The 15,277-nt window shown below is 38.3% G+C and overlaps 1 protein-coding gene across 2 annotated transcripts; it reads left to right on the forward strand.

Annotated features, from left to right (window-relative positions):
* Nucleotides 1–1,283: 1,283 nt before the first annotated feature.
* klf11b (Kruppel-like factor 11b) lies at nucleotides 1,284–7,147 on the forward strand. Of its 2 annotated transcripts, none has more exons than XM_007255091.4 (4): nucleotides 1,284–1,507; nucleotides 2,654–2,914; nucleotides 3,860–4,712; nucleotides 5,871–7,147. In XM_007255091.4, exons 1-4 carry the CDS (start codon nucleotides 1,466–1,468, stop codon nucleotides 6,170–6,172), a joined length of 1,458 nt encoding a protein of 485 aa, XP_007255153.2. In that variant the 5' UTR covers nucleotides 1,284–1,465; the 3' UTR covers nucleotides 6,173–7,147. The 2 variants fall into 2 exon arrangements, with proteins under 2 accessions (XP_007255153.2, XP_049319400.1); XM_049463443.1 differs by lacking the exon at nucleotides 1,284–1,507 and adding an exon at nucleotides 2,314–2,530.
* The last annotated feature ends 8,130 nt before the right edge of the window (nucleotides 7,148–15,277 follow it).

Here is a 15,277-nt window from a genome sequence, read left to right on the forward strand (position 1 = left end):
ACCTGAAACTGAATACAGAAATCAGCTTAAAACTGTAAACAGAGCTGGAGCCTTTCTGTCTCTCTCTCTCTCCCTCTCTGTCTGTCGTGTATACTCATGCACTGCTTGACACGCTACTGCCGGGGTGTTCTATCGAGTTGTGCTACCTATCGATATGTGCTTCTTAACCGCACTGCGCATGCGTCAACCTCAGGCAGGCCTTTTTTTTATATTTTCATGTGTTTTTATGATAATTCCGTTTTCCTTGGGTGCATTAAACCACCTACACTTATGCTGGTGTTCTGTAGATTTCTCCTACCTTGTCAAACCGTGCTACCCTAGTATTATTATTTGTCAGTAAAAAAAAGCACCATATTAGTAATGTTATTAGAAAATACTCTCTAGGCAGAAGCCTAGGTAGGATATGTGTATAGGCTAAATCACTGTATCAGGTAAAGTTTTAAGAAAAGTTAAGGCCATATACGTGATTTTGTTTACAGTTTATTATTTTTTTTTAAATGTTTAATGTTCCCCAAACAACTTAAGGAATTATCATAAATATATATATATAATATATTAATATATATTCATATATAAATGTTTCTTATATATACACCTGATATATATTCATGAACATCTGTTTGTACACGTTTGTATACATTTGTATCTACATATACTATCCCTTGTATTTTTTTTCTTTGTATCCCCTCTGTCTGGGGGTAGTTTAAAAAATTTAAAAAATTAAGCATTTTTTTTCTAATATGGTGCTTTTTGTCTGTTTTTATGTTTAAATACACACTAGGGTAGCACGATTTGACAAGGTAGCACAACTCGACACAACACCCTCCGGTTTCGCCCCGGGTTTATTATAGGAGCTGAGAGCCCGGTATTAAGCGCTGCTCTCCCCGGGTTTCGGTCGCTCCTCCCCGGCTGTAACTCCGGTGTCTCTCCCGCTCTCTCTCTCCGGGGAGATAACGGAGGTCGCGCGCTGTGTTTTAGCGGCGGTTTCCTGGTTCACAGCTGACGGGACGCGCCCGCATTATTATTCCGCGCGCTTCGAGGCTCGAGACCGCGACCTTTAGCCCAGTTTCCTCGCGCTTAGTTCACCGGGTTTACTCCGACATCGCTGACTCCTCCACACGCCCACCCGCAGCCACGCACCCCGCCGCAGCCAATCGGAGCGCAACCACGCACTGATCACGCGTCGCCCGGCGCGCCATTGGCGGAGCGCCCACACACAGTCGCCGCTGATTGGCTGCATGTTGCCACCCGCCGCTGTGTTGTTGAATTTTGTTTTCCTTTTTTCTCCTGCTGACTTGTTTTACTCAGCTGAGGCTGGAGCTTACTGGTAAAAAGGGAATTTGAATTCCGGTCTCAGTCGTCACTGAACGGGCGTAGTATCCAGCACTCACCCCTTTGTTCGCTTATTCCTCGACCTGAACACTGTTTTCAGCTGTTTTTGGCTCTTTTAACTGTTTTACAACTGATGTCAACACCACATTTTCTCAACATGGACGAATTATCTCAGGTAAGAACAAGTTACTATTGCTTTAATCCGTATTTTCTTTGGTTTGCTTTGTTTTTGCTTGTTGACATCATCTCTTACTTGGATGGGGAGCTTGTTTACACAAATGCACAAAGAAAAAGAAAAGTAACAGTGAGCAACATTTGTCATTACAGCATATATTCTTTATATATATATATATATATATATATATATATATATATATATATATATATATATTTATATATATATTTAATATATATAAATATATATATATATATATTTATTTATTGCTATCCAAAATAAAAATGAAAAAGTGCCAGAATATTCTTTGATATTTGTGATGTCGTGTGAATATACAGCTTAAAAACGACAAGTTTCTTTGATTGTATTATATTTTATACATTTAAAACCTCTGGAATATAGCTAATAACAGTTAATCAAGAGGAAGATGGATGATGACTGGCAATCAAACCAAGCTGAACTGGGCATAAAGTTTTTCAAAAGCAGTGTGCAAGACTGGTGGAGGAGAACATGATGCCAATATGCATGAAAAAAAACTGTGATTAAAAACCAACCAGGGTTATTCCACCAAATATTGATTTCTGAACTCTTAAAACTTAAATATGAAAATGAATATGAGCGTTTTTTTATGCAAATAAATGCTCTAAATGACTAAATGAATGATCTTTTTGGGAATTTGGGAGAAAAGTTGTCTGTAGTTTATAAAATAAAACAACAATGTTCATTGCTGTACAATCTCTTAATCAGAGATTTGAAGATGTCTGTAAGCCCCAAGCCTCTGAAAGCACTGTTTGTACTTGTTGTACTAATCGTGCCCATCTTATGTCCGTAAACAACTGCTCACAGATCTTCAGTGTGCCTGTAGTGAGCGAGGCCAGCTTTGGGAGGGGCTTGAGTGTGTGAATCATAACTGCATTTGGCTTGGCAAATAAGTTGGCTTCCTGAGACAACAAAGCACAAAGGGGATTTCTGGTCACGGCTGATTCACATGCCTAGATGGGAAGAAGCATGCCTGTTTTTTCGGTGTGTGGTGTTTTTAACAAAGGGATTAGAAGAGTTTGAAAGATGGTCGTGTAACTGAGAGTGTATCTTTGTTAAGATACGCAAAGTTCTGCTTTAAAAAAGCTGTTCTTATGTTTCTTATAGGGTGCTCAGATGGAGGTCCATAGGGAATTCATGGAAAGAAGAATAAGGCACGACAGTGAGCAGTCGTCATGCAGCGTGCCGGAGTATAATGACCTGGAGGCGGCCGAAGCCCTTGTCTGCATGAGCTCCTGGTGTCAGGTGTATCCAAGAAGCAGTGCCTTCAAACCTCGTCCTCTAACCCCAGCATCCGATTCCTGTGACTCCCTCCTGCAACCGGAACTTCCAGAGACTCCCAAAGACTTCGTCTCGCTCTCGTCATTGGTAAGAGAACAGACAGACAGATAGACAGACAGACTTTAAGGAGAACTCCAGTGTAAAATGGACTTTTGCTGTAGTAAAACATGATAAAAAGTTCTTACCTTTGATGAATAGCACACCACAGTTTGTCCAAACACCCTTCAGCATAATTTACCCTGATAAATCGTTTTTTACACCGTTATCCAGCTTAAAGTAGCTCCTCACCTCCTTACTAGAATCTGAAGAGCCCTGACATTTAAAACGAGGCATTAATAACTTTAAAAAAGGGCACAAGAAGCGTATTAACACCACTGTTTACATCCTATAACATTACTAGCTTCAGCTCCGAGCGCCGCCATCACTGTACTGATAATGTCATAGACAATATATTTATACATAGACTCCGCATAGCGCAGCAGTCAGCGCCAGGAGGAGTCTATGTATACATGTCTATGACATTATCAGTTCAGTGATGGCGGCGCTCAGAGCTAAAAGCTAGCCTTACAACAAAAGTCCATTTTACACCTTTAAGAAGTTATCCTATCCTTTAAGAATACAAGATACGTCAGCCTACAACATCTACCAAGCATCCACAAGAGTAAAGTTATGAACAATGGACAATTTCTATTGATGAAAAAAGAAAGAGATCTCTTTCTGAACTCTTTTCACCTCCTGAGATGGGTTTATGGTAGCCCACACAGGACAGGTGGCATTCTGTAGATAAGCCTCGTCCACTGGCTGAACTTCAGCCCGAGCTTCAGTGTGTAATTACCAGGCTCACCCATGCAGAACTAACACCCCAACCCTAGATAAACACGGCTGTTATACTACAGATAGTATCTTTTATCGCCAATTAGGTAGGTCAGATTGCTCCAAATAATGCAACTCAATGTAAAGTTCCTTTAGTATTCTTCACATTTACACTGAATTTAACACTGAATTTAACACTTCTCTCTCTTATCTCTCCAGTGTATGACGCCGCCTCACAGTCCCAACTTTTCGGAGACCTCCACTACCCTGCCAGTTCCAAACTCCCCCTTAAGTCGACGATGCTCAAGCGCCTACAGCTCCAGACTCCAGCGACCCATCGCCGAGATGTCTCCTCAGATGTCTCCTCAGTTGTCTCCCGCTGCTGAGAAGCAGTCCTCCCTACCCTGCAGAGCAATGGCAACCAGCGTCATTCGTCACACGGCTGACAGCTCCCTCTACCAGAACATTCCACAGACTGTCCACCACCAGAATCCAGCCTCTACACAGTCGCAGCAACCACAGCAGCAACCAGCACAGCCTGAGGTACCTTCACCAGCCTCTTCGCCGCTCATGCCGGTCGTCTTTCAAACAAACAGCAGCAGCAGCATCCACTCTTTCGATGACAAACCCTCTTCCAAATCATCTCCTTGCTCACCGCCTCCCACTTCCAGTCCACCAATCATATGCCAGATGTTTCCAGTCGCCCAACCGGGAGTCATATCTGCAGCATTCATCAGCGGGAGTCCGGTTCCAAGACCAAGTTCTGGAGTCAAGTCCATTCTTCCACAGCCGCTCTTCATGGGTTCACCGGTGGCTCAGGGCACGGTGATGCTGGTGATGCCCCAGACCTCAGTGTCTCAGAGTCCACAGTGTCCTCAGCAGACGGTCGTGACCTTAGGTAACACCAAGCTGCTGCCTCTAGCACCTGCCCCCGTCTACGTACCGTCAGGCCAGAGCAGCACCACGCAGGTGGACTTCTCACGCAGACGCAACTACGTCTGCAACTTCCCGGGCTGCAGAAAGACCTACTTCAAAAGCTCGCATCTCAAAGCGCATCTCAGGACTCACACAGGTGAGGAGGTGTTTAGTATAATTTATCTACATTATCGACTTATCGTTCAATAAATGAACCATGAACATGACCTCAATTAAACATTTTATTAATCGTGAAATCGTCCTTTGAGTTGGCACTTTACTAGGAAAAATGCTCTCTATCAACATCTAAAACAAACGTAAAGAAACATATTAACAACCCAGTGCAGCTCTAGTTGCTTAACTTTAGTGTCTCCTGGATTCATATTGCCTCAGTCTTTCTCTCACCATCAGTGTACTGTATCTCTCGAGTGAAAAGGCTGAAGCAGGGTCTGGTCTTTATGCTGGTCCAACGCGTGCCAGCTGGGACAGACCGGTGCTTCAGCACTTATGTATGCGATATGTGTGTACACAGTATATTGTACACACTGAAGTATACACCTACTATAAGCTACTTTGGTTTAAAGTAGAACTTTTTTTTAGGTTTCAAAATGAGATGCGTAAACAGGAATGCAGTAATGGAAAGTTTATAATAGTTTTTAAAAATTTAATTCATTTTGTTACAATATTTTTTTTATATTTTATTAGTGCCAAATTAGTAGTCTAAAAATGCCAACAATAAATTGCAAAAAAAAAAATATCGGGACAGACCTAGTTTAAGTTTAAAGTAGGCCTGTCACAATACATTTTTTTTGTGGACGATATATTGTCCCAGAAATTATTGCGATACACAATATTTTTGTAATTTTATAATGCCACTATTGAATGCTGCATATACATAACGATAACAGAATAGCCTAAAAAAGCAAATATACACCTTTTTATGGTATATATTAAAATATATAATTATTTTTAGAATTGTATATTTATTTCTTCAGTCCACACTGTGTGTATATGTTATGGAGTCACAGTTATTGAAGCACGACGGGCTAAAATACTATTCACTGTTATATATGTGAACAAACACAAATAAACACGATAGACGATATCACGATTATTTTTAAAAAAGAATCGATCTTGTTCATTTATTGTATGATAAATCGATATTGTAATTATTGTGACAGACCTAGTTTGAAGAAGTGTTTAGTCTGAGTGTTTAGAAGTTTAAAACCTCTGTAAAGATGTTTAAAGGAGGTATTTCTCTGACATATGCATGTATTCACATATATTTATATATATTTATCTTGTCGTTCTGCAGGTGAGAAGCCCTTCAGCTGTAATTGGGAAGGCTGTGAGAAAAAGTTTGCCCGATCTGACGAGCTCTCTCGACACCGGAGAACACACACCGGAGAGAAGAAGTTCGTCTGCCCTGTTTGTGACAGAAGATTCATGCGCAGCGACCACCTCACCAAACACGCCCGCCGTCACATGACCACCAAGAAGGTGCCTTCCTGGCAGACGGAGGTGAAGAACCTCAACAAGATAACCACCACGGTAACCAAGGCCCCGCCCACAGCCTCCGCTCTGCCAATCAGCATGCTGTTACCTGCCACAAACTGAATCTGAACGAATCAGAGCTCACCTCCGGCTACACAGGGACTCTTATTGGAGGACAAGGCTGCTAATTATCTCATGGACGATAATAATAATAATAATATTACAGAAACATGCACTGGACTCTTTTTACTCTTCTTCTTATTTTCTCTCTTCTGTTCTACGGCTCGTTTTTTGTATACCCTGCGATAAATGCAACATTCATTTGTTAATGTTTACTTGTGATAATGATTCATGCACTCTACAGCTCTGAAAAAAAAAACATAATAATAAGAGACCACTTATAAAAACCATGAGTTTCTTTGATTTTACCACATTAAAAACCTCTGGAATATAATAATCAAGACATCAAACCAAGCTGAACTGCTTAAATTTATGCACCAGGAGTAAAGGCATAATATAAAGTTATCCAAAATCAGTGTGCAAAACTGGTGGAGGCCAAGTTTTAATGCCACCAGGGTCATTCCACCACATATTGATTTCTGAACTCTTAAAACTTTTTTTTGTTATTTCAGCTTCATTTCTCATTTTCTGCAAATAAATGCTCTAAATGTTTTATTTGATTTTATTTGATTTTTTGAGAAATGTCTGTAGTTTATAGAATAAAACAGCAATGTTTATTTTACTCAAACATAAACCTATAAATAGCAAAATCAGAGAAACTGATTCAGAAAATAAGGTGCTCTCTTATTATATTTATAATTTTTTTCAGAGCTTCATATTTTGTTGCCAAAGTCTTTGTACAAAGTCTGTCTCAGAATTTCATCTGTGTTCTGTATATATTTACGTGAATACTCTTTTAGAAAGAAATATGTTATGTTCTTTACTGCCTAAATAAAAGAATATGTGTACATATATATATATATATATATATATATAAACAACGTATGAATAATTATCAGCAATGTGATAATAATCATATTGTCTGTTATCTTTTATTTAATACCCATTTTTAGTAAAGAATGATGAATGAATACTCTATATGAATATTCTCTTTGTTCTTCTTCTTCAGTATGATCACTGGTCAGCATCCTGTTTTTGAAGGAACCGCCCAAATAGACATGATATGTGTTAAAAATATATATTTATAATGTTGACGAAGCATTGAGTAGTCACTGTGTGACCCCCAGGCCTTCTACTAGTCATGCTGTTTCCTGTTTAATTCTGCTGACGAAGCTCTGGGACGTTTCCTGTGTGCTTTGTGAGGTTCTGTTCTCACATTCAGCGCTAATCCAGATCATCAGGCAGCCATGCAGTAAAAACTGTAGTGACGTCATTCAGAGCGGACAGGGTTTTTAGGCAGGAGAAGTACAGTGGAGCAAATCTGCAGCTATGTTTAGAGATGTTTTATAGTGTTTTGCTGCAAAAAAGCCCTTAAAATTAGCACGTTTTATAATCCACTTTAAATTACACATTTATATTAATGCTATGCTAAGCTATTCATTCTACACATACAGTATATACAGTATATTTAGTATATTTCTACACTCATAAATAAGGCTACCTAATTCATACCCACAGTTCACAGTAATATTACAGTTGCCTGATATTTAATACATTTAATACAGTACCATTCCAAAGTTTGGACACCCTCATGCAAAGGAAGTATACTTAAGTGCATTTAAAGTATGTTTAAATACACATAAAATCAGTGTTGGGCACGTTACTTTGAAAAAAGTAATTAGTTATAGTTACTAGTTACTTCTCCAAAATAGTAGCTGAGTTACTCCACTATAAAAGTAACTAGTTACCAGTAAAAGTAACTATTGCGTTACTTTTGTGTTACTCGCCCCCGTAACCCCCATTTTAACGCCGTTATTCCCATCACTGCATAAAATATACTTTCTCTGTATTTCTCAAAATATATTTTTAAGCAATATGCTTTAAATCAAACATTGTGTTGATAGAACATACATGTCTTGGTATTAAATACTGCTTAAAATGCACAGTAGTGTAGTTTTTATTTATTCTAGTAGCATTGATATGTGCATCAATACGAAAAGCAGTACATTTACAATATACTTCAAGTGTATTAAAATTAGGTCTAATGCTTTTATGTTGTATTTAAATAAACAGCTCTGGAAAAAAATCTGGATTTTGCTATTTATAGGTTTATTTTTTAGTAAAATGAACGTTGTTGTTTTATTCTATAAACTACAGACAACATTTCTCCCAAATTACAAATACAAATATTCTCATTTAGAGCATTTATTTACAGAAAATGAGAAATGACTGAAATAACAAAAAAAGATGCAGAGCTTTCAGACCTCAAATAATGCAAAGAAAACAAGTTCATATTCATAAAGTTTTAAGAGTTAAGAAATCAATATTTGGTGGAATAATCCTGGTTTTTAATCACAGTTTTTTTTCATGCATCTTGGCATCATGTTCTCCTCCACCAGTCTTACACACTGCTTTTGGATAACTTTATGCTGCTTTACTCCTGGTGCAAAAATTCAAGCAGTTCAGTTTGAGAAAAAGTTAGTTTACAATATAAAAATCATTTAAAAAAGAAAGAAAACACATTAAAAAGTTAGAGGTGTGTCAGGCATTGTAAAATGTTGCTTTTAAATATAATTACAACTTTAGTGGAAAAAAGAATAAGCTTCAATATAAAAGAGAACTGACCTCAGAACAATTGTGTGAAGATAATGACCAACTATTCATCCTTTTACTGGAGAACAAAAGCAAAAAAAACATCACACACGCCCAGTAACTGCTCACACACGGACCAATCAAATTGCGAGATTGGCTTGACCAGTGGGAGGCGCGACCAATCCGGTGTCCCGAACCGTTCCCGCCCCCTCCGCCTCTCTGAGCGCGCGCTGCCAGGCACTTCCGGCTGAGACGGATTAGAGTTGAAACAGCGCCACATAGCGGAGAAACGGATTAAATACACAAACATCTCATTATTTAGAAATAATGAGAAGTGTTTAAAAAAATGGTTTATGAAATAAAAAGGTCAATATGAAATATAAAACTTTACACACACATGCATTGGAAATAAAAAAATATTTAATATTGTACTATAAAATCTATATAGCGAATAAATCCAATTAACTATAATATTTTAGTCTTCTTTACTGTGCTTTACAGACAAAAAAAACAGCATTCTTATTATATCTTATTTTTTTCTCCATCACTGGAGATAATTCAGGTCTAAAAGGGTTTAGACATTTTTTTATTTCCTAAATAAAATTCCAAAAATATTTCAATATAATTTGGTCATTTAGAGCATGTATTTGCACTGGAATAAAGAATGCATGATACATTGGGTACAGAAAACATTTTTTACATCTCAGCTTGATTGTAAGGATTTCTGAATTAGAACTTAATTAGCTGAGTATAAAAGAGCGTTTTCACACCTGTAGTTTATAAAAGTTTCTATGGTCCGGATCAGTTGATGAGTTTGTTTATTTGGAGAGTTTCTCCCTCTGTTTGGTTTGGTTTCACACAGGCATAAACCTAAACACACCAAACCACAAACAAAAAAAAGCCTGCGAGCACATCACCTCCTCTGATTGGTCAGAGCTGTCTGGTTCGGGAGCAAGAAGGTAAATATAGTGAAAAGATTCTGTGTCCTGTGTTTTCAATGGAGTGAGCAGTGAACGCTGCACACACTGCGCTCTTAGTGTGTAAACAGCATGGAGCAGCAGAGATAGCGATTTGCGTTTGTTGATAGCAGTATATTATCTGGCTAATATCTTAGATTAAACTGCGCTTTATGAAGCAAAACGTTTGGCCACTCCTGCCTTAACCCTTTCAGACCCTGCATCCATTACAATGAACAGCATGTTTTTTTGTTGCAAATAATGCTAATTAAATCCTATTGTACATCAGAATAGAACATTAAACAAGCCAATGAAAAATGTACAGTAGCTTAGCCCCCTCCCACTGCATCAGAAAAAACAACAACTCAGATATTATGGCATGGCAGCACTAGAGCCAACAAAGCAAAGTAAGAGCTACTGTTTATGGATGATTTTTGAAGTAAAAAGGTCAATTTCAAATCTAAAATAAAAATGATGAACACAGACATCCAATGCAATGGACATTAAAAAAGCAATATAATGTTTTACTTCATTGGATTTCATTTTTATTCCTTTTTAGACTATTAGAATCTTCTTAAGTGTGAATTGCAAACATAAAACAGCATTCTTATATTTTTCACTGGAACATAATTCAGGTCTGAAAGGGTTAAGTTTTATTTTAACACAAACCCCCGTTTCCTCTCTTCACCGCCTGATGGAGACTGCAACAGTTCAGTAAAGTCAGCCAGATGCCCCGAAAACCAAAGTCTGCATTCCAGTCCTGCAGGGTGGAGAGCTGAGGAGAAACTGTGGTCAGGAAATGGAACTTAAACATACATTCCAGACATTTACATTTCCCCCCTCACAAAAAAAAACAAGCTTAGTACGCAAGAAACTACTGAATTTATCTTTTTCTGTTAAAAACGCAGCTCAATATTACAGCACTGAATGCAGCATTAAAACACTCTGATTGCTGTTTATTGAAAACATCAACAAAATACAAGATGTTTGGCAAAGATTTGCAAATGTTAGATTATAAAAAAGGCTTTTTTCAGTTAATATAAAAAATACACGTCCTTCAGGCATCCACATGACAAGAACACTGCCTGACCTAAAAAATGGTTTACTTGGACTCTGGCAATTGGACTTGTTTTATGACTGTTCTTTCATTTTTTAACAATGTGTTTGACAATTCTTAACACAATATTAGTAATTTCAGCAATCTCCTTAGATGTTTTCATGTGTTCTTCATTAATGATGCATGCCAGTAATTTTTATCTGCAGTATGTGTCTTTCCACATGGTTGTTTAACAAATGAGAAGCTACTCCCTGCATCAGTTCGTGTTAAAAAACTTGTTGTCAGCTAAAACATATTAATCACCCATGGAGTAATTATTATCCAATAGGAGTCTCTTACCTATTTGCTTAGTTTAATCCATATGTTGACCTTTTTTTGTCCAGGCAGTGCATTATACAAAAAGGCTCTGTAATACAGCTGGTATCTGGAAAATGCATCTTCATAAAAAATAAGCTGATAGAAATAGTCTTTAAGTTTAAGTTTTAAGTCTTTAAGTTAACCGAAGCTCAACCGAATTCTCTCTCTATGATGTTCATCAGATCTTCTTCCGAAGCATCATAAAACACAGGTAAAGCCAGCGACGGGTTCTCACAACGTCCAGGAGCGCTAGAAAAGAAGAAACAACACTGTTAAAGTACATCTCAGCCCTTACAATGATTATAATCATCATATATTAACCAAATTTATTTATACCTTTTATCCATCTTTTTCCCCAATTTACTAGGTCAATTACCCAACCCACTCATCATTAGGACTCCCCCTATCAATAGTGATGCCCCAACACACCAGGAGGTTGAACTAGACTAGCACACGCCTCCTCCGATACATGTGTGCATCACAGCGCTAACGCTCGGAGGAAAGCGCAGCGACTCGGTTCTGATACATCAGCTCACAGACGCAGCCTTGTGCTGATCCACATCACCCTAGGAGTGATGAGGGGAAAGAGGAGCGCCATCTAATGTACCCACCCAGAAAGAGAGCAAGGCAAACTGTGCTCTCTCGGGGCTCTGGCAGCTGATGGCAAGCTGCATTCTTTCTTTTTTGACAACTTAAATTTATATGTTTGACAACCTAAAACAACCTAAAAATAACTATTTCTCCTAAAATGTAGAAATGGTTGATATATGATTATAATAACCTAAAGGGCACATCTATAATCATGATCATCTACAGGTGCTGGTCAACAAATTAGAATAATTTGAAATAGTGCAATCATGAAATTCTTTGAATGCATTTTTTGTGCAGAAAGCAAATCAGGTGTTCACCGCACCTGTCCTACTCGTTAGACTAATCACAGAACTCGTTACCTGGAAAAAAATTTGCTCAGCTGAGCTTTCCAAAAGGCCCATTTAGGCCATTTAACTGTGACACTGTTGTTTTATTGAATTAGAATAATGGAGAAACAGTTTCATTGAATTAGAATAATTTTTATTATAATTACAATAATCACTTTCTCAGTATTTTGTGGCTGCCCCCTTGGCTTGTATGACTGCCTGAAGTCTCTGCGGCATCGATTTGACCAGCTTGTCGCAAGTTTCCGCACTCACAGCTTCCCAGGCAGTGGCGATGTTCTGCTTCAGTTGGTCCAGCGTAGTAGGCTTTCTGTCACAAATTTTCCGCTTGACGATGGCCCAAAGGTTTTCAATGACATTGAGGTCAGGCGAGTTGAACCGGTTGCTGACTGCGATCTTTCTCAGCTGCTTGTTGTCGCGAGCAGAAGTTTTTCGGACGCCGGAACAGTTGGTGCGCTTGCTGCAGTTTTTCTTGAGAGCTTTGCAGACGGAAGACTGGCTGATGCCGAGCTGCTCAGCAATTTTAGTTTGGGTCAAGCCTTGTTGGCGAAGGGCTTGAATTTGAGCCACTATTCCGGTTGAGAGGTCGCGCTGCTTACCCATGATTGATTTTACAACTTAGAAATTCTACTCAACCCTGACTTTATACTGCACAGTGAACACTCTTCACAGAAAACAAAAATTCGAGCATTTATTCTAATTCAATGAAACGGTTTCTCCATTATTCTAATTCAATAAAACAACAGTGTCACAGTTAAATGGCCTAAATGGGCCTTTTGGAAAGCTCAGCTGAGCAAAAACGAGTAGGACAGGTGCGGTGAACACCTGATTTGCTTTCTGCACAAAAAATGCATTCAAAGAATTTCATGATTGCACTATTTCAAATTATTCTAATTCGTTGACCAGCACCTGTACGTGTAATGCAAAGCCGAGGGAAATTTGATCAGGTTCTATCTTTTAGAACTATGATCTCTCGAAATGCTGCACTGAATGATAAATAAATCAAGCTTTGTTGGTTATTCTACAGCTGAAGCTTCATTAGCTAAAGGCCAGGCTGTGTGTTGTTTGAAGCAATGAGTCAGTCATCAATAATTGATAGAAAAGAGGTTTCTTACCCAGCTGCCTTTGTGTTCACTGGATCTGCTCTCCCTCCACCCACTGCTTTCTGTGGAGAGGGATATGTTTACAAATGATCCCCTTAAAATTGCTTTTAGTTCCACCCTAAAGACTATTATTTATTAATAAAGTTACAGGAGTGAGAGAGATGTTCTAATAATCATCTAAAATAGTATTTCCTTTTGTATATAATAACCCTTGTCCTTCAAAAACACATGAATAGGCCTGTGGCGATAACTATTTTGTGTGGACGATACATTGTCCAAGAAATAATTGTGATAAATGATATTATTGTCATTTTAAGACCATTTTGTGCCATTGATTTGATAATTCAATAGCATTATAGCATAATGATACAACTACATAGTTTTAAAGAGTAATATTTTTTAATTCTTAAGCATATTTACACAATCGAATTACAATAAAACATTTTTAAAAATAAAAAATACATTGCTGTTTTTAAAGTCACATTTTGGACATTTATGTTGAAGAGCTCTCCACGCTAAGAAAAACCGAGACCTAATTACTGTGTACAAATCTGTATATTGCATATATATAAGTCTATAATGTGTATAATTATTGTGATAGGCTTTTTACTTTTACCTTTTATATACATAAAATTAATTAAAACAAAACCAGTGTATTATAGGTGACTTACAGGCTCATTTACATTTATGGGCCTTTTGCGATAAGTAAAATAATTGAGATTATGCCAATATATTGTACAATATATAGGGTACAGTTCTCATACTTTGACAATGGATCAGTAAAACCCTAAGTGACTCAATTTCCCCCATATTTAAACGTGTTTATATCGTTGTATATCGTAACATTATCCTCATAAGGATAAGGATAAATCTATGACCAATGAGATCCAATGTTTAATCAACCATAACATCAATGTTGATTCATGGTTACTTAGCTTTTCAAAGTCTACACCAAATCCAACATTGATTCAACCAGAACTTTAACGTTGATTCAACGTTAAAATGTCAACTGGGCTTCTTTTGAGGAGGATATTTTGGTTTGGTTTACTCACATGCCAATTTTCATCCATATCCTCAGAGGAATGATGGTTTCTGCTCTCTGCTTCACTGTGGTCCAGTCTGATGTTTCCTCTGCTGGTGGTGTTGGTGGTGTTATCCACTTTACCATAACAGAGGCCGCAGGTTTTTGAGGTGAAGAAAGCTTTCTGGAAGAGTCTCCTGCTGAGACCACTGTCTGAGATCTCACAGGCTTCCAGGATCTTCTCCACCTCTTCCTCCACCTCTTCCGCCTCCACTTCCTCCTCCAGGTGTGCGGCGGGCTCGAGCGCAGGTGCGACTCTCTTAACTCTGCTGGAGGTGCTGCCCATGCTGTGGAGCTCGAGCCTCAAAACATCAACAAAACCCATAAAACTTCACCACGAGAGGAAAAAGAGAAAAACCGCGAGAAGAAACCCATCTCTTCTCTCAGGAAACGCCTGAAAACGCGTTATTTTCTGTTAAAATTAAAATAAAACCAGTTCAGAAAAGTGTAAAAACACAGCGCAGACTCTCTTCAGACCACCAGAACTCCAAACACAGCCCATAAAACCCGGAGAAAGAGAGAGAAATACAGAGAGAAACAGTCAGACTGAAAGAGAAACAGCTGAGAAACAGCGCTGAGAGAAGAATCAGGTGGCCGCGTTATAAAATCATGTGTTGCTTTTCTCGCATTCCAGCTTCGAGAAAACAGCATCCATGTGTCCAACAGGAGAAAAGAGAGAGAACCCAGCCATCTGCACGCGCGGTGAGTTACACAACAGCTGCGCACACACACACTCACACACGCACGCGCACACACACACACACTGCCACGAAAAGTCAATGTTATTCTTGCTGTAAAGTAAAACAGTTACTCTTGTCTTTTAACCCTTTCAGACCTGAATTATATTCCAGTGATGAAAAATATATGAATTCAGTTTTCTATCTGTAATAATGTACTATATATATATATATATATGTATATACTGTGAGGAAAATAAGTATTTGAACACCCTGACACATGACATCATCACAGCGTTCAGTAGCTCCTCCATTTCCACTCGCTGTTGTGTTTTTTTCACGTGGATCTT

This window comes from Astyanax mexicanus, chromosome 14 (assembly GCF_023375975.1).
Source record: "Astyanax mexicanus isolate ESR-SI-001 chromosome 14, AstMex3_surface, whole genome shotgun sequence".
NCBI lineage: Eukaryota > Metazoa > Chordata > Actinopteri > Characiformes > Acestrorhamphidae > Astyanax > Astyanax mexicanus.